This window comes from Indicator indicator, unplaced genomic scaffold (assembly GCF_027791375.1).
Source record: "Indicator indicator isolate 239-I01 unplaced genomic scaffold, UM_Iind_1.1 iindUn_scaffold_65, whole genome shotgun sequence".
Classification (NCBI taxonomy): Eukaryota; Metazoa; Chordata; class Aves; order Piciformes; family Indicatoridae; genus Indicator; species Indicator indicator.
Window position 1 is genome coordinate 203181 of NW_026539196.1, and position 22729 is coordinate 225909.

The 22729-nt window shown below is 63.5% G+C and overlaps 2 protein-coding genes across 2 annotated transcripts; one reads left to right on the forward strand and one right to left on the reverse strand.

Annotated features, from left to right (window-relative positions):
- The first annotated feature begins 237 nt into the window (after positions 1 to 237).
- GGCX (gamma-glutamyl carboxylase) lies at positions 238 to 14529 on the forward strand. Its single transcript, XM_054398582.1, has 15 exons — positions 238 to 259; positions 504 to 728; positions 1535 to 1693; positions 2220 to 2385; positions 3418 to 3496; positions 3601 to 3707; positions 4456 to 4619; positions 5094 to 5356; positions 7548 to 7679; positions 9415 to 9566; positions 10453 to 10622; positions 11590 to 11720; positions 11796 to 11943; positions 12568 to 12763; positions 14358 to 14529. The coding sequence occupies exons 1-15, from the start codon at positions 238 to 240 to the stop codon at positions 14527 to 14529; spliced, it is 2286 nt and encodes a 761-aa protein (XP_054254557.1).
- A 658-nt stretch (positions 14530 to 15187) lies between these two features.
- Positions 15188 to 21094, reverse strand: MAT2A (methionine adenosyltransferase 2A). The gene is made up of 9 exons (XM_054398573.1): positions 20927 to 21094; positions 19183 to 19260; positions 18977 to 19099; positions 18776 to 18888; positions 17977 to 18120; positions 17666 to 17884; positions 17093 to 17275; positions 16466 to 16599; positions 15188 to 15972 (listed from the first exon to the last, which is right to left on the reverse strand). Exons 1-9 carry the CDS (start codon positions 21015 to 21017, stop codon positions 15870 to 15872), a joined length of 1188 nt encoding a protein of 395 aa, XP_054254548.1. The 5' UTR covers positions 21018 to 21094; the 3' UTR covers positions 15188 to 15869.
- Between the last annotated feature and the right edge of the window lie 1635 nt (positions 21095 to 22729).

Below are 22729 nucleotides of genomic sequence, written 5' to 3' on the forward strand. Positions count from 1 at the left end.
CTCCCGGCTCCCGCGGCGGCCTCTGACCCCGCCCCGCTCGGAGCTTCCGGGAGCGGCGGGGCCGGGGCCGGGCGGGGGTCGCGGCGGGGCCGGGGCCGGGGGCGGGGTCAGGTCGGGGGTCGCGGCGGGGCCGGGGCCGGGGGAGGTCAGGAGGTGCCCGGGGCCGGGGGGGGCAGTGCGGGACCCCCGCGCGCGCCGTGACGTGGCGTAACGTCACGAGGGGGCGGGGCCGTGGCGATGGCGGCGGCGGCGGCGGAGGGTAACGGAGCGGGGCGGGGGAAACGGGGCTGGGGGGCGACGGGGAGGGGTGACGGAGTGAGGGGGGGACAGGGAGCGGGAGGCGTAACGGGGAGGGGGGAGGGTAACGGAGTTGGGGGGCACCGAATTCGGGGGGGATATAACGAGAGGAGGTTAACGGAGGGGCGGGGGGGCTCGCGGGGGTTAACGGAGCTGGGGGGCACCCGGGGGGGCTCGGTGCCCCCTGAGCGCTGGTCCCGCCGCAGGCCCGGCGCGGCGGAGGCGACCGGAGCGGGGGGAGGCGGTGGGGGGTCAGACCCCCCCCGATCTCCCTCCCGGCGCCAAGGACCCCGGTACCGATACCGGCACCAGCCTGGCCCGGCGGCTGCTGGGCTTCGAGCTGCGGGACCTGACGAGCTGGCACCGCTTCGTCCGCCTGCTGCACCGGCCCGTGGACCCCGCCGCGCTCGGCGCCTTCCGGGCGGCTTTCGGTGAGGGGCAGCGGAGGGACAGGGGGCACCGGGAGGGACCGGGGGGACCCCCGAGGGACCCGAACCTGGGGCACACGGCAGGGACTGGGGGCACCGGGAAGGACCCGAGCCGGGGGGACACGGGAGGGACCGGGGGGCACGAGTGAGACCGGAGGGACTTCGGTGAGTGGGGACCAGGGGGACTGGAGCCTGGGGGCCCGCGGGAACCACCGGAGGGACCCTGGGCGAGGGGGCACCGGCGGTTGGGAGCTTTGGGAGGGGGGCACAGGGACCGGGCTCCCGGGGGCGCCTGGGGAGCCGAGGGGGCACTGGGAGGCACTGGGGCAAACAGAGGAGTCCGGGGGCGCTCCAGGGGCTGGGGGGCACCGAACAGGCTCGGGGTGCCCAAAGGGGCACCGGGAATTTGGGGGGGGGGGGCTCTGGGCATGGGGAGGGGGCTCGAAGTGGGGGCACCAGGGGGCACTGGGCACCTTCGGGCAGGGAGGGGGGCAGGGCAGCTGGGGGGCACTGAGGGGGCTCGGGGGCGGCAGCTGGCATTTGGTGGGAGGGCTCTGGGCATGGGGGGCTCAGGGGCTTAGGGGGGAAGGGACCCGGGGGGGGTCTCAAGGGCTCAGGGGTGGGGCCCAGGTGCCAGGGGGGCCCCAGGCTGGCACACATCAGCCCTGGGCAAAGGTCCTGGCAGCGCTTTGGTGGCCAGGGGTCAGCGCCCGCCCGGGTGCCCCCGGGGCCTGGCTGGCTCTGCCGGGGGGGGGCGCTCCCGGGTCCCTGACCCCCCCCCCCCCGTCTGTGTGCCCATGCCCTGCCAGGGCTGCTGATGGCACTGGACGTGCCCCAGGAGCGGGGCCTGGGGCACCTGGACCAGCGGTACATGGACGGGCTGGAGGTGTGCCGCTTCCCCCTGCTGCCCTTCCTGCAGCCCCTGCCCCTCGACTGGATGTACCTCCTCTATGCCATCATGTTCCTGGGTACGGGCACGGCGGGCACCGGCAGCACCGGGGTGGGCACTGTGAGGGGACGGGCACCGGGACTGGCACTGAGATGGGCAGAGGCACAGGGACTGGCATGGGCCAGGGAGGGTGGGGAGGGGGAACTGCAATGAGGTGACTGCCATGGTGGGGTGGGCACAGGAATGGGCACTGGGGTGGGCACTGGGATGAGGGATGGGGACTGGGATGAGGGATGGGCACTGGGCTGGGCACTGGGATGGGGGCTGGTATGAGGGTAAGGGATGGGCACTGGAACTGGCATGGGCACAGGTGCTGTAATGAGGGACTGGGATGGGCACTGGGACAATACCACAGTGGCAAAGGGGCATGGACACTGAGATGGGCACTGGGAGGTGGCACTGGCTGGGGGTACAGATCCCATGATGGAAATGGGCACCAGGAAGAGCTGGGATGGGCATGGGGACAGGCTGGGGACTGGCACCAGGAGGGAGACTGAGGAGGGCTGAGGCCGGGGGCAGGGCTGAGGACACTGTGGTGCCCACAGGGGCCCTGGGCATCATGGTTGGGCTCTGCTACCGCCTGAGCTGTGTGGCATTCCTGGTGCCCTACTGGTACCTGCTGCTGCTGGACAAGACCTCCTGGAACAACCACTCCTACCTCTATGGGCTGCTGGCATTCCAGCTGGCACTGATGGGCGCCGACCGCTACGGGTGGGCACCGCCACCCCCTCATGCCCAGGGCACCCTGAAGTGGCACAGGGTGATCCTGGCTGGCACAGGGTCCTGCAGGGAGGGCACCAAGGTCACTGTGGTGTTGGGGCACCCCTGGAGTGGCACAGGCCCTGGTGTGCCCCATGGCACTGGGTGTGCCACAGCCATCAGCAGCACCCCTGTGCTCCCTGGGGCACCCAGGGCACAGGGTGAACAGGTGGCACTGGGGATCTGGGGTGGCACGGGGTCCTGCAGGGCACCAAGGTCACCATGGTGCTGGGGCACCCATCCTTGCTGTGCTCCATGGGGTGGCACAAGCTCTGGTGCCCTGCATGGCACTGGGTCCACCATGACCACTGACACATCTCCCCTGCCCAGGGCACCCTAGGGTGCTGCCAGGGCACCCCTAGGCACAGGATGTCTCTGGGGATCTGGGGTGGCACAGGGTCCTGCAGGGCACCAAGGTCACTGTGGTGCTGAGGCCCTCACGGGGTGGCACCGTCCTTGCTGTGCCATCCTTGCTGTGCCATCCTTGCTGTGCCCCATGGGGTGGTACATGCTCTGATGTCCCCTGTGGCACTGCATCCCCAAGGGGTGGCACAAAGATCTTCCCCTGCACAGGGGTGCCCATGGCTCTGTGTGCCCAGGGAGGTGGCACAGTCCTTGTTGTGCCCATGGGAACGCACAGGCCCTGGTGCCCCCATGGCACCAGCACCACCTGGCTGGGGGTACCCTGGGGGCGACAAAGGCCTTGGGGTCCCTACTGGCACCATGGTGCCCATGGGGTGGCACAGACCCTGCTGGCCCCAGCGTGCCCGTGGGGTGGCACAGACCCTTCTGTCCCTGCTGGTGCCAAGGTGGCCATGGTGCCATGTTCCTGGGGATTGTCCCTGGCACCCCCCCTGGCACTGCTGCCAGTGTCACTCTGCGTCCCCCAGGGTTTCCCTGTGGCTCTGTGTCCCCAGGGGGTGCTGGCACCTGTGCCCCATGGGCAGGGGGGTGGCGCTGTGCCAACCTGCCCTGCCCCCACAGCTCCCTGGACGGCCTCCTGCGGCCCCACAAGCGCAATGCCCACGTCCCGCTCTGGAACTATGCCCTGCTGCGTGCCCAGGTGGGTGCCCAGCCCCTTGGCCTGCCCCTGGCACCTGCCCCGGGGCTCCCCAGGGACCCCTCACCCCTGGCACCCCTGGCACCCCTTTTCTGCCCCTCCCCAAGGTCTTCATCGTTTACTTCATCGCGGGGCTGAAGAAGCTGGACCCTGACTGGGTGGGAGGGCACTCGATGGGCAGCCTGGCACGGCACTGGCTCTTTGCTCCCTTCCGGTGAGGGCAGGGGGCAGGGGGACAGAGGGAGGATGAAGAGTGCCAGGGGATAGGGTGAGGATGAGGAAGGTGATGGAGATGACTGAGGGTGAGGAAGGTGATGGAGGTGCCAGGGTGAAGATGAAGTTTGTGCCAAGGGATAGGGTGAGGATGAGGAAGGTGATGGAGGTGACTGAGGGTGAGGAAGGTGGCTGGGCTGGGGGGAGGGTGAGGAAGGTGATGAGGTGAAGGTGAGGATGAGGAAGGTGGTGGAGGTGGCAGGGTGAGGATGAGGAAGGTGATGAGGTGAAGGTGAGGATGAGGAAGGTGGTGGAGGTGGCAGGGTGAGGAGGAAGACTGGCAAGGGCGAAGGGGCTGAGGATGAGGAGGGTGATGAGAGGAGGCTGGAGCTGGGGTAGCAGGGTGAGGAAGATGATGGAGGTGGCAGGGTGAGGAAGAAAAGGGAGAAGGGCCTGAGGATGAGGAGGGGATGGAGTTGGGGTGAGGATGAGGAGGGTGGGGAGCCAGGGTCAGGGCAAGGATGAGGAAGGTGCTGGAGGTGCCAGGATGAAGAGGAAGAGTGAGAAGGGATAGGGGGAGGAAGAGGAGGGTGCCAGGGTGAGGCTGGGACTGCCAGGGTGATGCTGGGGGTGGCAGGGTGGCAGTGGGGTGTGGGGGTGGCAGCGGGTGCCAGGGTGGCAGTGGGGTGTGGGGGTGGCAGCGGGTGCCAGGGTGGCAGTGGGGTGCCAGCTGCGGCGGGTGCCCGCAGGGTGGTGCTGTCAGAGGAGCTGACCAGCAGGCTGGTGGTGCACGGGGGGGGGCTGCTGCTCGACCTCTCCGCTGGCTTCCTGCTGTTCTTCGATGCCAGCCGGCCCCTGGCACTGCTCCTGGTCACCTACTTCCACTGCATGAACTCGCAGCTCTTCAGCATTGGTGAGAGCCCAGCGGGCACCCGCAGCACCCCTGGCCTGGGCACGGCTGCCTGGGCACCCCCAGAGCACCCCGAGCCAGGGCAGGGGCACCTGGGCACCCCCAATGCCTGCCATCATGGGCAGGGGCACCTGGGCACACTCCCAGCCTTCCCAGAGCACCCCCAGCTAGGGGCAGGGGCACCTGGGCACCGCCAAAACCCCCTGAGCTGGGACAAGGGGCACCTGGGCACCCCCACGATCCCCTCAGCTAGGACAAGGGGCACCTGGGCACCCCCACACTACCCTCAGCTAGGACAAGGGGCACCTGGGCACCCCCAAAACCCCCAGAGCTAGGGCATGGGCACCTGGGCACCCCCACAATCCCCTCAGCTAGGACAAGGGGCACCTGGGCACCCCCCATCTCAGCCCCACCCTGGGCATGGGCACCAGGGGGGGATGCCCTGGGCGGGGTCCCTAACAGTGCCCCCCTGCCCAGGGATGTTCTCCTACACCATGCTGGCCACCAGTGCCCTCTTCTGCCAGCCAGCCTGGCCCCGGCGCCTCTGTGCCCGCTGCCCGCCCTGCCTGCGGCGCCTGCTGCCCGGTGCCCACCCGCCCCGGCCCAGCCCCGACTGCCACTACGGGGGGCAGGGGGGGGCAGGGGGCAGCCTTCGGCCTCGCCAGCACCTGGCTGCTGCCTTCACCATCCTCTACGTCCTGGAGCAGCTCTTCCTGCCCTACTCACACTTCATCACCCAGGTGTGGGCACTGCCAGGGGGCACCGCCAGGGGGCGGGGAGGGGCTCAGGATGGCAGAGAGGAGACTCGGGGGGTGGGGTGGGGGGGGCAATGAAGGGCATTTGGGGGGCGGTTTTAGGGGCACGGAAGCATTTTGGGGGCAATGAAGAGAGTTTGGGGGCATTCTGGGGGCATTTTGGGGGGCATGGGGACGTTTTGAGGGACGTGAAGGGCGTTTGGGGGGCATTGTTGGGGGCATGGGAACATTTGGGGGGGCATTTTTGGGGGCCTGGAGGTAGTTTGGGGGGCATGAAGGGCATTTGGGGGGGACCACTTTTTGTGGCCTGGGGACATTTTGGAGGGCGTCTGGGGGGCATTTTGGGGGGCATGGAGGCATTTTGGAGGCACGAGGAGCACTTTTGGGGACTAGAGTGGCATTTTTGGGGCACTTCTGGGAACATGGAGGGGCATTTTGGATGGCATGGGGTATTTTGAGGGGCATGAATGGCATTTTTGGGGCATTTTGGGCAGCATGGGGGTACTTTGGGGGGCATGAGTGGCATTTGGGGGGCATTTGGGGTGGCATGGGGGTACTTTGGGGGCATGAGTGGCATTTGGGGGGCATTTGGGGTGGCATGGGGGTACTTTGGGGGGCACAGGGGCAATTTTGGGAGCATTTGGAGGGATTTTTTTGTGCCATGGGGACCTTGGGGCGGGGGCATGAAGGGCATTTGGGGGCATTTTGAGGGCATTTTGGGGGGGCATGGGGGCATTTTTGGGGATGTTTGTGGCACTTTAAGGGACAAGGAGGGCATTTGGAGGGCATTGTTGGGCAGCATGGGGGCATTTGGGGGGCCATGAGTGGCATTTGGGGGGGCATGGGGGAATTTTGGGGGGCATGGGGGTGATTTGGGGAACGTTTGGAGGGATTTTTTTTTTGTGCCATGGGGACATCTGGGGGGGCATGAAGGGCATTTGGGGGGCATTTTTGGGGGCATAGGGATATCTTTGGGGACTTGAAGGGCATTTTTGGGGGCATGAAGGCATTTGGGGGGGTCAGGAGGGGCATTTGGGGGGTCAGGAGGGCATCTGGGGGGTCAGGAGGAGCATTTGGGGGGTCAGGAGGGCATTTGGGGGGTCAGGAGGGCATCTGGGGGGCATCAGGAGGGCATCTGGGGGGGTCAGGGGCATTTGGGGGGTCAGGAGGAGCATTTGGGGGGTCAGGAGGGCATCTGGGGGGCATCAGGAGGGCATCTGGGGGGGTCAGGGGCATTTGGGGGGTCAGGAGGAGCATTTGGGGGGTCAGGAGGGCATCTGGGGGGCATTTTGGTGGCCTGGGGGCGTTTTTGGGGACACAGAAGGGGTGGAAAGAGTCAGCTGAGGAGGTAGAGGGGGCTGGGAGGGTGCTGGGGGTGGGCATAGCCATGAGGGCACTGCAGGGGGGGCAGTCCAGGGGCTGTGGGGGCAATGCCATGGCAGGGGGTGAAGGAGGTCACAGAGTGGTGGCAGTTGGAAGGGACCTCTGAAGGGACCTCTGCCTGAGGTGACCTCTGAAGGATCTTCTGAAGGGACCTCCAGATCCCTCTGAAGGGATCTCTAAAAGGGGCCTCAAGATCCCCCTGAGGTAACCTCTGAAAGGACCTCAAGGTCCTTCTGAAGGAACCTCTGAGGTGACCTCTGAAGGATCCTCTGAATGGATCTCAAGGTCCCTCTGAAAGGGCCTCTGAAGGGTGCTCAAGGTCCTGGGCTGACCTCTGAAGGGACCTCCAGGTCCCTCTGAAGGGACTTGAAGATCCTTTTGAAGGGACCTCTGGAGGGACCTCAAGACTCCTCTGAGGTGAGCTCTGAAAGGTCTTCTGAAGGGACCTCCAGATCCCTCTGAAGGGACTTCAAGATCCTTTTGAGGGGAACTCTGAGGTGACCTCTGAAGGGACCTCAAGATCTTTCTGAGATGACTTCTGAAGGGACCTCTGAAGGCACCTCCAGATCCCTCTGATGGGACTTCAAGATCCTTTTGAAGGAACCTCTGAAGGATCCTCTGAAGGGACCTCTAAAGGCACCTCCCAGATCCCTCTGAGGTGACCTCTGAAGGCACCTCCAGATCCTTCTGAAGCTGATGGAGCCCAGAGCAAGCTCCCAGCCCTCCCCCACCCCTACAGTGCTGACCCCCAGGGCTGTGTCCCCTTGGGCTACCACCACCTCCTCTTCTCCAGGGCTACAACAACTGGACCAATGGCCTCTATGGCTACTCCTGGGACATGATGGTCCACTCCAGGTTCCACCAGCACGTCAAGATCACCTACAAGGATGGGCTGACAGGGGAGGTTGGCTACCTGAAACCAGGGGTGAGTGAGGACACAGCTTGGGGGAGCTCCTGGGGGGTGGGGGAGAAGCTGGGCAGGAGGCAGCAATGGGCACTGGCAGAGGTGGAGAGGGTGGGGGGGACCTCACCTGCAGCACTGCCTCCAGCTCTGGAGCCCCCAGCACAAGAAGGAGCTGCTGGAGAGGGTCCAGAGGAGGCCACCAAGAGGCTGCAGAACCTCCCCTGTGGGGGACAGAGTTGGGGCTGGAGAACCTCTGCTCTGGGAACAGGTTGGGAGAGTTGGGGCTGTTCAGGCTGGAGAGGAGAAGGCTCCAGGGAGACCTCAGAGCTGGGGAGGGACTGACCTGAAGAGCCTGCAGGGACAGGACCAGAGGAAGTGGTTTGAGGTTAGGGCAGAGCAGCTTGAGATTGGATGTGAGGAACAAGTTCTGCACCAGGAAGGTTGTCCTGGGAGGTGGTTGAGGCTCCAGCCCTGGAGGTATTTAAGGTGAGGCTCCAAAGGGCTCTGAGCAACCTGCTCCAGTGGAGATGTCCCTGCTGAGTGCAGGGGGTTGGGCTGGATGAGCTTTGGAGCTCCCTTCCAACCCACTCCAGGATTCAATGGCTCAGGAGGTTCAGCAAGGCCAAGGGCAAGGTTCCTGCAGCTGGCTCAGGGCAATCCCAGGCACTGCTATAGGCTGGGCAGGGACTGGCTGGAGAGCAGCCCTGAAGGAAAGGCCTTGGGGGTGCTGGGGGAGGAGAAGCTCAGCAGGAGCCAGCAGTGAGCACTTGCAGCCCAGAGAGCCAAGCAGAGCCTGGGCTGCAGCAGGAGAAGTGTGGCCAGCAGGGCCAGGGAGGGGATTCTGTCCCTCTGCTCCACTCTGCTGAGACCACTCCTGGAGCTCTGTGTCCAGTTCTGGGCTCCCCAGTTCCAGAGAGACAGAGACCTGCTGGGGAGAGTCCAGGGGAGAGCCAGGAGGAGGAGTTGGGGACTTGAGCATCTCCCCTGTGGAGAGAGCCTGAGAGCCCTGGGGCTGTTTAGTCTGGAGAGGAGAAGGCTGAGAGGGATCTGATCAATGTCTATCAATAGCTGAGGGCTGGGGGACAGGGGGGAGGCCAAGCTGTGTTTGGGGTGTGCAGGAACAAGGAGCAGTGGAGACAAAGTGGAACAGGGAAGGTTTCACCTCAAGAGGAGGAGAAACTTCTGTGGGGTGAGGGTGCTGAGCCCTGGAGCAGGCTGCCCAGAGAGGTTGTGAAGGAATCTCCTGCTCTGGAGACTTTCCAAAGCCATCTGGATGTGCTCCTGGGTGCCCTGCCCTGGGTGCCCTGCCCTGCCCTGGGTGCCCTGCTCTGTGTGCCCTGCCCTAGGTGCCCTGCCCTGAGTTCCCTGCTCTGTGTGCCCTGCCCTGGGTGCCCTGCCCTGGGTGCCCTGCTCTGGGTGTCCTGCTCTGTGTGCCCTGCTCTGTGTGCCCTGCCCTAGGTGCCCTGCCCTGGGTGCCCTGCCCTGGGTGCCCTGCCTTGGCAGGAGCTGGGGCTGGATGAGCTCTGGAGCTCCCTTCTCAACCTCTACCCTTCTGTGGTGCTGTGGTGGGGGTGGCTGAGACCCCTCAGGTTGTGCTGCCACCCAGGCAGAGCTGGGCAGGCTGGGAGCTGGGGCAGGGTCCAGCAGCTGGGGGGAGGGGAAGGAAGGAGGCAGCAGGACAGCCCCGGGAGCTCTGTGCTCCTGTCAAGCGGTGCCCCCCGGGTGCCCGCCGTGTGCCCGCGGGCGCCCCCCGCAGGTGTTCACGCAGAGCCGGCGCTGGAAGGACCATGCCGATATGCTGAAGCAGTACTGCAGCTGCCTCAGCCTGCTCCTGCCCCGCTACAACATCAGCCACCCACAGCTCTACTTCGACATCTGGGTCTCCATCAACGACCGCTTCCAGCAGAGGTGTGGGGCACAGAGAGGTGGGGGGCAGGGGCTGGGGGCACACGGACAGGCACAGGGGCTGGGGGCACACAGAGACAGGGGGCAGGGGCTGGGAGCGCACAGGGCACAGAGGCTGGGGGCAGACGGGGCAGGGGCTGGGGGCACACAGAGATGGGCACAGGGGCTGGGGGGCACACAGACATAGGGCACAGGGGCTGGGGGGCACACAAACACAGGGGGCACAGGGGCTGGGGGCACACAGGGCAGGGGCTGGGGGCACACAGATGGGCGGAGGGGCTGGGAGCACACAGAGATGGGGGGCATGGCTGTTGGGGTGCCCCCACAGGCTGGTGACCTTCCAGCAGAGGTTTAGAGGCACCCAGAGGTTGGGGGGACCCAGAGAGGTGCTGAGGGGTTGGCCTCACAGGGCGGTGGTCTCCTAGGAGAGGTCTGGGGGGACACCCAGTTTAGGGAGCCACCTGGCATGGCTCTTGGGGTGTCCTCACAGGCTGGTGACCTTCCAGCAGAGGGTTGGGGGGACCCAGAGGTCAGGGGGACCTACAGGCTGGGGGCATTGCTGCTGGGGTGTCCCCAGAGACTGTGACCTGCCAGGAGAGGTTGGGGGTGGGGGTGTCCCCTGCCTCCCCCCCCAGTTTGGTGGCACACAGGGGAACATGGGGGTGCTGACGGGGTGTCCCCCTGGGCTGGTGGACTCGGGGTGGTGCCTCCAGGCTGTGAACCTCAAGCAGAGGATTTTTGGGGCACACTTTGGGGTGCTGAGGAGGGCTGTGGGGGTGTCCCTCCCAGGCTGGTGGACTTGGGGTGGTGCCCCCAGGCTGTGACCCTCAAGCAGAGCACTTTTGGGGCACACTTTGGGGTGCTGAAGGGGTGTTCCCCTCCCCTCCAGGCTGGTGGACCCTCGGGTGGACCTGGTGCGGGCACCCTGGTCCCCCTGGCGCCCCACCCCTTGGGTGCTGCCCTTGCTGCTGGAGCTCTCGCCCTGGCGCCAGCGGCTGCAGGAGATGGAGAAGCAGCTGGACGGACACACGGACGCTGTCTTCATCGCTGACTTCCCCGGTACGGCCCTCAGGGCCAGCCCCTGGGCGGGGAAGGGGCAGGGCAAGGGCTGGGGGAGACCCAAATGTGTAAGGGAGACCTCAGGCGCAGGGCTGCGTCCAGCGCTGGGACCTCCCAGCCTCAGCAGTGCAAGAAGGACCTGGAGCCGCTGGAGAGGGTCCTGGGGCTGGGGGAGAAGCTGGGCAGGAGCCAGCCTGCCCTTGGCCCTTCTGGGCTGCCAGTGCCCATTGCCAGAGGTGGAGGGGGGGGGGTGGTAGGACCTCCCCTGCAGCACTGCCTCCAGCTCTGGAGCCCCCAGCACAAGAAGGAGCTGCTGGAGAGGGTCCAGAGGAGGCCACCAAGATGAGCAAGAGGCTGCAGAACCTCCCCTGTGGGGACAGAGTTGGGGCTGGAGAAGAGAAGGCTCCAGGGGAGATCTCAGAGCTGCAGTTCAGTAGCTGAAGAGGCTCCAGGAGAGCTGGGGAGGGACTTGGGACAAGGGCTGGGAGTGCCAGGGTGAGGGAGAATGGCTTTGAGCTGGGAGAGAGGAGATTGAGAATGGAGATGAGGAAGAAATTGTTGAGAGTGAGGATGGGGAGAGCCTGGCACAGGTTGCCCAGGGAGGCTGTGGCTGCCTCCTGCCTGGAGGTGTTCAGGGCCAGGCTGGATGAGGCCTTGAGCAGCCTGGGCTGGTGGGAGGTGTCCCTGCCCATGGCAGGGGCTTGGAGCTGGATGAGCTTTGAGGTCCCTTCCAACCCAACCTATGATTCCGTGCCATCTGCACAGTGAGGGTGGTGAGACCCTGGGACAGGCTGCCCAGGGCTGAGGACATTCAAGCTCAGCTTTGCTGTGTCCCTGTTGGGAGATGTCCCTGCTGAGTGCAGGGGGTGGACAAGATGCCCTTGGAGGGTCCCTCCCAACCTAATGGCCTCTGTGATCTGCCCTGCTCCCCCCTCCCCGATTTCCACCCCCCCCACCCCCCCCTTAGGCCTTCACCTGGAGAACTTTGTGAGCGAGGACCTGGGCAACACCAGCCTGAAGGTGCTGCGTGGGGAGGTGCTGGTGGAGCTGGTGGAGCAGGGCAGGAACCACTCCCTGCGGGAGGGCCAAGGGATGCAGGTGAGGGGCTGGGGGGCAGGGGGGGTGGTGCCCACTGGGGGTGCTGTGCCTGGCTGACCCCTGTGCCGTGCCCAGCTGCCCGCAGGGCAGTACCACAAGGTGCACACCGTGTCGGAGCAGCCCTCCTGCTACATGTACCTCTACGTCAACACCACCGCCCTGGCCCTGGAGCGCAACCTGACCCTGCTGCAGGAGCTGCGGGAGAGGGTCCTGAACGGCAGCGGTGAGAGCAGGGCAGGGATGGGGTGGGGGAAGGACCCTCCCAGGAAGTGTGAGCAGCAGCACAGGGAGGGGATTCTGCCCTCCTCAGACCCCACCTGCAGCACTGCCTCCAGCTCTGGGCATCCAGCACAAGAAGGCTCTGGAGCTGCTGGAGAGGGTGCAGAGGAGGCCACCAAGATGAGCAGAGGCTGCAGAACCTCCCCTGTGGGGCCAGGCTGGGAGAGTTGGGGCTGTTCAGGCTGGAGAGGAGAAGGCTCCAGGGAGACCTCAGAGCAACCTTGCAGTACCTGAAGGGCTCCAGGAGAGCTGGGGAGGGACTTGGGACAAGGGCTGGGAGTGCCAGGATGAGGGACAATGGCTTTGAGATGGAGCAGGGCAGATTTAGGTTGGACATCAGGAGGAAGTTCTGCACCATGAGGGGAGGGGAGAGACTGGCACAGGTTGCCCAGGGAGGCTGTGGCTACCAGGTGTTCAGGGCCAGGCTGGATGAGGCCTTGAGCAAGCTGGGCTGGTGGGAGGTGTCCCTGCCCATGGCAGGAGGTTGGAGCTGGATGAGCTTTGAGGTCCCTTCCAACCCGACCCCACCATGGCCATCAAAGCTCACCCCAGGCTGCTCCCCACACAGAGAAGGAGCCTCTGCCCCCTGAGCTGAGGCCCATCCTGGGGGAGCCGGTGCCAGCCGGGGTCACCGCAGACCCCCTGGCCTTGGCCTTCCTGCGGCGCCAGCGGCGGCTGGAGGAGCAGAGCCGGCGGCGGGAGGCAGGCCTGGGCCAGCGCCTGCAGCGCTTCCTCACCAAGAAATTCTACCTCTTCCGACGCAGGTCAGCCCCGAATCCCCTCCTTGCTCCTCCAGCTGCCATCTGCCCTCCTTCATTCCCCTCCAAATCACCTTTTTTCCCCCCCCCCTTTCATTTTCCCCTTCCTGACCCCAAATCCTCTTTTTCCCTTCTCAGTTTGTCTCTCTACATCACCATTTGCCTGGCAATGTTATCCCGAATCCCTTCTCCCTCTTAATTTTCCTTTTTTCTTCCACAAAATGCTTCATTTTTCCCCAAAATTGCTACTTGTCACCTTTCTGCTCCCAAATCTTTTCCCCTTATTTCTCCCCCAAGATCACATTTTTCCCTTTGATTTTCCTTTCTGCCCCTGAATCATCTTTTCCCCATAATTTTATCCCCCAAAATAATTTTCCCCTCTTAATTTTACTTTTTTCTTCCCCAAGTTGCTACTTTTCCCTTTATTTTTCCCTGTCACCAAATCATCTTTCTCCCCCTCAATTTGTCCCTCAAAATCACCTTCTTCCCCCTCAATTTTACCTCCAAAATCATAATTTTCCTTTTTTCTTCCCCAAAATGTTTAATTTTTTCCAAAATTGCTACTCTCCCCCTTTAATTTTCCCCTTTCTGCCCCCAAATCTTTCCCCCCTTAATTTCTCCCCCAAAATCACTTTTTTCCCTTTAATTTTCCCCTCCCCACCCAAAAAAATCACTTTTCCTTCTCAAAGTTCCTTTCTTCCCCAAAATGCTTTATTTCCTCCAAAATTGCTACTTTTCCCCTTTCATTTTCCCCTTTCTGCCCCCAAATCCCTTTTCCCTTTTAATTTTACCCTCAAAACCACTTTTTCCCCCTTAATTTTCCCCTTTCTGCTCTAGAATGTTCCTTCATTTACTCCCAAAATTGTCAGCTCCTTTTTTCATCTCCCTGCCCCAAATCACTTTTTCCCTTTTACCCAAAAATCTTTTTTCCCCTTCATTTCTTTTCTGCCCCCAGAATCACCTTTGCCCTCTTAGCCCCCAAATCCCTTTCACTTCCCTTCTGCCCCCAAATCCCTAACATCCTCCCCAAATCACTTTTCCCCTTAATTCCCCTCCCACAATCACCTTTTCCTCCCTTAATTCCGCTCTCCAATCCCCTTTCCCTGCCTTAATTCCCCCTCAAATCCCTTTCCCCCATCACTTCCCTGCCCTCAATTCCCCAAATCCTTTCCCCCCCCCGCCCCCCAAAATCCTTTTCCTCAGTATCCCCCTAAATCCAGGCCAGGCTGGATGAGGCTCTGGCCAGCCTGATCTGGTGTGAGGTGTCCCTGCCCACGGCAGGGGGGTTGGAACTGGATGATCCTTGTGGTCCCTTCCACCCCTGATTCTCATTCTTATAAATCCCCTTTTCCCCCTCAACTGCCCCCAATCCCTTCCCTCCCCCAAATCCCCCTCAATTTCCCTTCCCCCCTTAATTCCCCTTTTCCTAATTCCCCCCAATCCCCTTTCCTCCTTTCAATGTCCCCCCTCAATTTCCTTCCCCCCTTAATTCTTTTCCTCCTTCATTCCCCCCAATCCCTTCCCCCCCTTCTTTTCCTCAATTCCCCCCTGACTCCCCTTCCCCCTTTTTTTCCCCCCTAACCTCCTGTGTCCCTGGCAGTGCCCTCATGACCCTCATCTCCCTGCGGAACCTGGCGCTGGGCCGCCCGCCGCTGGCACAGCTGGCACAGGAGGTGGCTTACGCCAGCCAGCGCGGCCAGGAGGAGGAAGCAGCAGCAGCAGCTCAGCTGGGGAGCAGTGGGGAAGCCCAAGGGGGAGCCCCTGAACTCTAAGACCCCTGCCCCCCCCCCAAATCAGTGCCTTTCAAGCTGGAGGTCGAACCTTGGTTTTATTGAGTCGGTTTTGGTTGGAATCGGTGAAATCGGAAACAAGAGAGGGAAAAAAAAAAAAAGTAATAAAATCTCCAGAAAAAATATTTGGAAAAAAAAAAAAACACAGGAGAAAGTCCCCCTCCCAGCAAGAGCACCACCCTCACCCCCCCCAAAAAGGCACTTTTGGGGTTCCTCTCCCCAGGATGGGCAAGGTAAACAAGTCGGCTTCTCTGTACCACACCGACCAAATTCGCCTCATCCCGGGGGCTGCAGCAGCCCCACACCGTTGCCTGCCTCCCTCCCTCTTCTCTCTCCTCCTTTCACCCCCCCCCCAAATTCCTTAATTTCCAACCCCCCGCCCCTCCCCCAAAATGGGGTTGGAGATATAAAGGGGAGGAAGGGTGAAGGTGGGGGGGAGAAAAAAAAAAAAAAAAAAAAAAGTAATTGAGGAGGGGGCTTTCAGCTGCTGTCTGAGCCCGGGGGGGAGCTTCTCTGTACTCACACCCCCCCCAGGCCTCAGCACACAATAAATACAGGGGAAAAAAAAAACCCAAAACATTCAAGTATCAAAAAAGGGACCCCAAACCCCCTTCCCCCCCCTTTTTTTTCACCCCTAAAATTTCCCCTTGGTTTCCCCCCCCCCAGCTACCAGTTTAAGAGGGGGGAAGGGAGAAGTTGTGCAGTTTTGGGGTCAACCTTCAGCTTTCTTACAAAGAAGGAAAAAAAAAAAAAACAAAGACCAAAACCATTTTGCCTCCACATTCAGGAGTGGGGGGAGGTGTGTGGGGGGGGTAATGTATTTCACCCACACCCCCAAATGTGCATCCTCAGAGAGGTTTGAACCAGCACCAAGTGAGGGAGTTTTGGAGGGGGGGGTTGGAACTTCATTATTGGGGTCGTGGCCTCCCCCCGACCCTCACTGGGGGTCACAGGGGAGAGGCCACGACCCCAGTGATGAAGTTTTTTTTTTTGGGGGGGGTCCTTTTGTTTTGCCATCTCTGAGCTCAGACCTCACACTTGAGAGAGTTTAAAAGCAGTTGGGAGGGTGAGGGGGCGGTCCCCACACAGCCCAAATGATGCTGAGAGAAAAAGAGAAAGAAAGGAGGAGGAGGAGGAGGAAAGAGGAGGTGAGGGTGGGGGGGACATAGGATTAAGTTTAAAGGTTGGGGGAGGGGAGGGGCAGGGGAAGGACTCTTAAGCCCAGAGCCCAATGAGCTTCTCTGTAGCCTACACTCAGTTGGGATGGGGGTAAGGGCCTGACAAAAATGTAGGATTTTAGGGATTTTTCTTTTTTTTTTTCCTTAATATTTTAGCTTTTTGGGAACTTCCCATGGGAAACTGTCCCTGCCAAAGTGGCCATAAGCTGCAGTCCTCTGATAAAGGGGTTTCTTCAGATCCAGATCCCTGGAATATACAAGTCCAGCCCTCAGTGCCAACCTGGCACCTGTCTTTTTCTTTTTCTCACACCCTCATGCCCATTCTGTACCATCCTCGGTGTCACCTCCCTCCCTTCCCCACCCCAAGCCCCCAAGAGCAAAGAGGAAGTAGAACAGGGGAAGGGAAGGGAGAGGAGGGGATGTGGGGGGCACACGGTTGGAGCTTCTCCTCCCATGAGGTCTCCCAGGAGAAGCTCCAAGCGCAGGGGTGGCAGAGGGTGGTACTCACCCCCCGGCTCCGTGCCCGCTTCGCTCTTCTCTCTGCCCAGGTCCTCTGCGGCGACCGCAGCTGCTCCGGGGGGGTGGGAGGGGGACACCCCCGGCCCTCCACCATCTCCCTCCCCACCCACACCCCACCCCCTACCATTTCCTCTGCCAGCACTGCTGTTTGCGTCCCCCCCGTACCCAGCAAAGTCTCCCCAGGTGCCAGCTGTGCCCCCCCGGTGCCCGGTGCCCGTTACCTGACGATGACCCCTGGGCGCAGGTCGAAGTTCTTCTTGACGATCTCCAGCAGCTCCCTCTCGCTCTTCTGCGAGGTGCCGTAGTGGAAGATGGAGATGGAAAGGGGGTGGGAGACACCAATGGCATAGGAGACCTGAGGGGGAGGCACAGCAGTTCTTGGAGTGTCCCCTCCCAAACACCCCTGGAGGAGAGCAGGGGGATCCCTGGAGGGCGACCCCCTGGAGGAGGGAGGCGACCTCTGGAGAAGGGGAGAGGACTCTGGAGGAGGGAAGAGGACCTCTGGAGGAGGGGAGAGGGACCCCCTGGAGAAGGGGAGGGGGACCCCCTGGAGAAGGGGAGTGGACCTCTGGAGGAGGGGAAAGGACCTCTGGAGGAGGAGAGAAGGACCCCCTGGAGGAGGGGAGTGGACCTCTGGAGGAGGGGAAAGGACCTCTGGAGGAGGAGAGAAGGACCCCCTGGAGGAGGAGAGAGGGACCCCCTGGAGGAGGGGAGGGGGACCCCCTGGAGAAGGGGAGGGGATCTCTGGAGGAGGAGAGAAGGACCCCCTGGAGAAGGGGAGGGGACCTCTGGAGGAGGGGAGAAGGACCCCCTGGAGGAGGAGAGGAGGACCCCCTGGCACCACCCACCTGCACCAGCACCCTGCGGCACAGCCCAGCCTTGATGAGGGACTTGGCGACCCAGCGCGCGGCGTAGGCGGCCGAGCGATCGACCTTGGTGTAGTCCTTGCCCGAGAAGGCTCCGCCCCCGTGCGCCCCCCACCCCCCATAGGTGTCCACAATGATCTTGCGGCCGGTCAGGCCTGCGTCACCCTGCCGAGGGAACAGCAGCGGTCACCACGGTGCCACCCACGCCCCGCCGCCAGCACCACCATGCCACCACTACTACTATGCCCCCACTGCCACCACCATACCACCATCACTACCACTACTATGCCCTCTGTGCCACCACCACTGTGCCACCATCACCAGCACTGCTATGCCCCCACTGCCACCACCATCACCACCACAGCTTGGCCAGAAAGCTGCTGATGGTCGAGGCCCCATCCCTGGAGCTATCCCAAGTGAAGCTGGACCAGGGCTGTGGACAGCCTGCTCCAGCTGAGGATGTCCCTGCCGGCTGCCAGGGGCTGGCACTGGATGCCCTCTGGAGCTCCCTCCCAGCCCTGCCCACTCTCTGTGCCGCTGTGATTCTGGGGCTACCTGGGGGCCGCCAATGACGAAGCGGCCGCTGGGCTGCAGGTGGTAGATGGTGTCCTCGTCCAGGTACTTGGCTGGCACCACTGCCTTGATGACCTTCTCCTTCAGGGCGTCTCTCATCTCGTCCAGGCAGACCTCCTCATCGTGCTGCACCGAGATGACGATGGTGTGCACGCGGATGGGGATGACGGCGCCGCGGTCCTGCATGTACTGCACCGTCACCTGCGGGGCGAGGCGGGCGTCAGCTCGGGGGGCTGCTGCTGGGCACCTTCAAGGTGCTGGGAGGGAGCTCCCTGCCAGCCAGCTCCTCTCACCTGGGTCTTGGAGTCGGGCCGCAGCCAGGCCAAGGTGCCGTTGCGGCGCAGCTCGGCCAGCTTGGCGTTGAGCTTGTGTGCCAGGACGATGGTCAGGGGCATGCACTCCTCCGTCTCGTCTGTGGCATAGCCGAACATCAGGCCCTGGGGTACAGGGAGGAGGAAGTGAGTAGAAGGGTGGGAAAGGTCTTTGAGATCACCCAGTCCAGCCCTGAGCCCAGCACTGCCCCAGCACCACCACCCCATGGCCTCAGCACCACAGCTCCAGGGCTCTGGAACCCCTCCAGCCACCTGCACCACTGCCCTGGGCAGCCTGGGCCAGGCCTGGACAACCCTTTCCAGGAGGAAATTGTTCCTCATGGCCAACCTGAACCTCCCCTGGGGCAGCCTGAGGCCATTTCCTCTCCTCCCATCACTTGTTCCCTGGGAGCAGAGCCCAACCCCCCCTGGCTCCAGCCTCCTCTCAGGAGCTGTAGAGAGCAATGAGGTCTCCCTCAGCCTCCTCTTCTCCAGCCTCAACCCCCCCAGCTCCCTCAGCTGCTCCTCCCCAGCCTCTTCTCCAGACCCTTCCCCAGCTCTGTTCCCTTCTCTGGCCCTGCTCCAGCCCTCAAAGTCCTTCTGGCACTGAGAGCCCAACCCTGACCCCAGGCTTCCAGCTGTGGCCTCCCCAGTGCCCAGCCCAGGGGCACAATCCCTGCCCTGCTCCTGCTGCCCACCCCACTGCTGCTCCAGGCCAGGCTGCTGCTGCCCTTCTTGCCCACCTGGGCACTCTACCTGGACTCCTCCCAGCCAAACTCACCTGGTCCCCAGCACCAATGTCCTCCTCGCTGCGATCCAGGTGGACACCCTGGGCGATGTCAGGGGACTGCTGCTCCAGGGCCACCAGCACGTTGCAGGTCTTGTAGTCAAAGCCTGGGGCAGAGCAGAGGCTGTGGTGAGAGCCTGGGGAACCAAACCCCAGGGTGGCACCCAGCCAGGCACCACCCCCAGCAGCACCAACCTTTGGAGGAGTCATCATAACCGATGTGCTTGATGGTGTCCCTCACCACCTTCTGGTAGTCGACAGCAGCCCTGGAGGTGATCTCCCCTGCCAGCAGGATCATCCCTGTTTTGGCCACCGTTTCTGCAGGGCACAGGGACAGCATCAGCACTGGCGCCACCCCCACAGTGCCCACGTCACTGCCTGGGCCCCAGGGAGCTACTCACCGCATGCCACCTTGGCATCAGGGTCCTGCTTGAGGTGAGCATCCAGCACGGCATCACTGATTTGGTCACAGATTTTATCTGGTGAGGGACACAGTGTCACAGCACAGCACAGCCCAGCCCAGCCCTTCCTTCCTGAGCTGCCAGCCCTGGGCAGCAGAGCCCAGGCCTCCCTGTAAGCCTCCTGCCAGGCACAGCCCTGCCTTGCCCCCAGCTGGGTTATGAGCCTGGAATTCCAGGCATTTACCAGTTAAGCTCTAGTGCCAGTCAGCTCAGGAACTGGGATCAGCCACCTACAGCAGTGCCAAAGAGGACCAACATCCCAGCCCTGGCGTCCCACAGCATGCCAGCTTTGCCCCCACCCCCCCCACCCCAGGGACTGCCTGGTGCCAGCAGCTCCCAGGGGTTGCCCAGTTCCCCCCAGCACCCCCTGGAATGATTTGTTCTGGAAGGGCTCTGGTTCCTGCTCCAGGAGCTGCCCAAGCAGCGCTCTGACTGCGCCATCCTTGGCAGGGACCTTTCCAGCTGGATGTACGGAAGATGAGGCAGTGCTTGCCAGAGGTGGGGTATAGCAGCTGCCATGGCTGCATTGTGGGGTGAAACAGTAATGGAACAGACCTTGCACCCACACACAGGAGCTCAGCTCCCTGTTCTCTTCCAGCAGCACTTAATCCGGGGGTTGGGGGGGCCCCAGACTGCTCAGGGGGCTCTGGCTACGCCAGCGGCTACAGTGGTGTGACCTGCACTGTGAGGTGATGGGAAAACCTCTGCGGGGTGTGCAGGGAAACAGGGAGCACTCAAGGAGCAGGTGCTGGGGGGGAATCGGGGAGCCCCCAAGCAGCACATGCCGGGGGAGGACACGGGGAGCCCCCGGGCAGTAGGTGCTGGCAGCTGCCCGCGCAGCTATTTCCAGTCATGTGCCCAAACTGGTGAGCACAAAGACAGAAGGGAGCCCGGCACGCCGTGGCACCGCACTGGCACACGGTCTGGGAGCTGGGGCGGCCCCAAAACAGTCCCTTGGGGGTCCTGACTCTCCACTTGCAGGGCAGAGAGCACATCCGGATAAGGCAGGGTGGCAAGGATGCTCCATCACCGTGATGGGCGCTGGGTGAGGGGCCGGAGAGCCACGGATCCCCATGGGGGGGGCTCAGGGAGCGCGGGGGGTGGCATCCTGCCCTGGATGCTGAGAGGCAGCGGCGGAGGGGGTGCGTGTGTTTGCCAGGGCCTGTCACGGCCCGGGCAGCCACACTGCGACCCAGGACAGCCCGGGGGCAGATCCGCGGCACCGCGGCTGTCACTGGGACACACCGGGGCCGCAATGGGCAACACACACGGGGGTCCTGCCGCCCCCCCGGGCACTGCTTACTCACGGCTGAGTCACGGCAGCCCTCCCCAGCCGCCGTTACGTCAGCCGGTACCAGCGACACCCCCAGCTCTCCCTCCACCCCCGGTGCGTGTCGCGGCCCCCCGTGTCGTGTCCGTTCCACAGCTGGCCCCCCGCCCCCCCCCGCCGCCACGGCGGGAAGCACGTGCGCGCCGAGGCCCGCAATGCGGCGCGCGCCGCCCCGCACTGCGCGCGCGCCCGCTGGCGTCACCGCGCCCCCCCCAAACCTGTTCACCACGACCCCCATCCCCTGACACTCACCGGGCGCGCCCCCAACCCTCCCCAACCCGCCCCGTTCGCCTCCTCCCACCCCGTCGCCAGGCCGCGCCTGCGCGTTGGCCTCCCCACCGCCTCGGCCCGCACCTGGGTGCCCCTCGCCCACGGACTCAGAGGTGAAGAGGAACGTGCCCTCCTCGATGAACACCTCATGGAAGCCATTCAGTTGCCCGTTCATGGCGCAGAAGAAATAGAAACAAGGATGAAGCGGCTCGGCGGCAGCAGGCGGGGTCACAAAATCCCAGAAACGCTGGAACGGCAGCGGCAGACTAAGAGAAGCGCCCGCAGTCCCGCCGCTATTTATACTCTGCTGGCTCCACCCTCACCGCCTCGCTTAGCCAATGGAGAACGCCAAACGCACGGCAGGGGCTAGGCGGTGGAACCACTGCCGGCAGACGGGGGGAGATGCGTTACGTAATGCCGAGCGCGGCCTCCCCCGGCACCACTGGGCAGCGGCCCCCGCTGGCAGCCGGGCATCGAGAGAAGTTGAACGGTCGGTCAGGCTTTTTCCCCTGCCCCCGGCTCACGGCGGGTGGGCAGCAAGCGGCATGCCTCAGTGTCACCACCCCTCCCGCTGCTGCCACATGGAATCGCCCGCTCGGCCCGGCCGGGCGGTGGCCGCATGCGCCTTGGGGCGGTGCGGAGCGCGCATGCGCAATGTACTGTCCGCGGGCGGCGAGGACGGTTACTCCCCGCCGCCATCTTGCGGGCTGCGCGGTCCCGCCATTGTGCTGTCCTTGCCCCCCCTCCCGCTCCTCGCCTCCCCCACGGCCGTTCTCCACGGCACCGGCTCCCGGCCCACTACCCTCCTTCCCCGGCTTGCCCATCGGCTCCGCGGCCTCGCCCGCTCTCCCCCGACGCTGCCCGCCCCACCCCAACACCTTCTGCCACCATCTTGTGACCCAGGCAGCACCACAGCCAAGGCGGCTCAGGACAGGCCTGGCCCCACCACCCGGTCCCGGCTCCGTGGGGCTGCAGGCCTGTAAGCCGGGGCTAAGGTTGCAACGGGGTGATGGCAGCACCCGGGGCCGTTGCTGCCTTTCGGCACCTGATGCAACCAACCACTGGTGTTGCCAGTGCTGGCGCCTTCCTGGCTCCCTCCCTCCTCCTCCTGCCCCTGTCCTGCAGCACCTGCCCGGCTGCCTGCAGGGCATGGCCCAGCCCCTCCCTGGGTCAGGCACCAGCACGCTGAGCCCAGGCATGTGCCCAGGGCACAAGGTGTGCTGGGACAGGCCACAGCAACGGATTGCGGGGGCAGGAACCTGTGCAGCCAGGACAGACAGACACCAGGGAAGCACACACCCAAGCCAGATGGACACCAAGGGCAGCCAGCCACCAGTGCCCCATGCTGAGGAGAGACAAAACACCCAGGAGAGATGGACATCAATGTGCCCAGGGCTGGCAGGACCCCCAAAACCCACACAGCCAGCTCAGATGGGCATCTGGAACCCATGTGCCATGGACACACAGACAGGATTCTGATAGCAGGACAGACAGGCACTGAAGACCACAATGCCAAGGATGGGCACCTGGCAGATGGTCAGATGGGACACCTAGGCCCGATGGACATCTGTATCAGACAGACTTGACACCCGTGCCCCACATGCTCAGGGCAGGCAGACAGACACCATTCCCAGGACCCCAGTGCCCAGGATAAACAAGACACACAGGACAGATGGACACCTGGTACCCACATGCACAGGGCAGACGGAACACTCAGGATGCACAAAGAGCCCAAATTCCCAGGACCTCGATGCTCAGGACAAACAAACACTCAGGACAGACGATCCCGTCCAGTACCCCCCGCCCCAGCCGTGTCTCAGAGCCACCAGGGGCAGGGCCCGAAGGCGGAGTCCTGGGGCACGCCCCACCCCTCCCGTGTATTTGCAT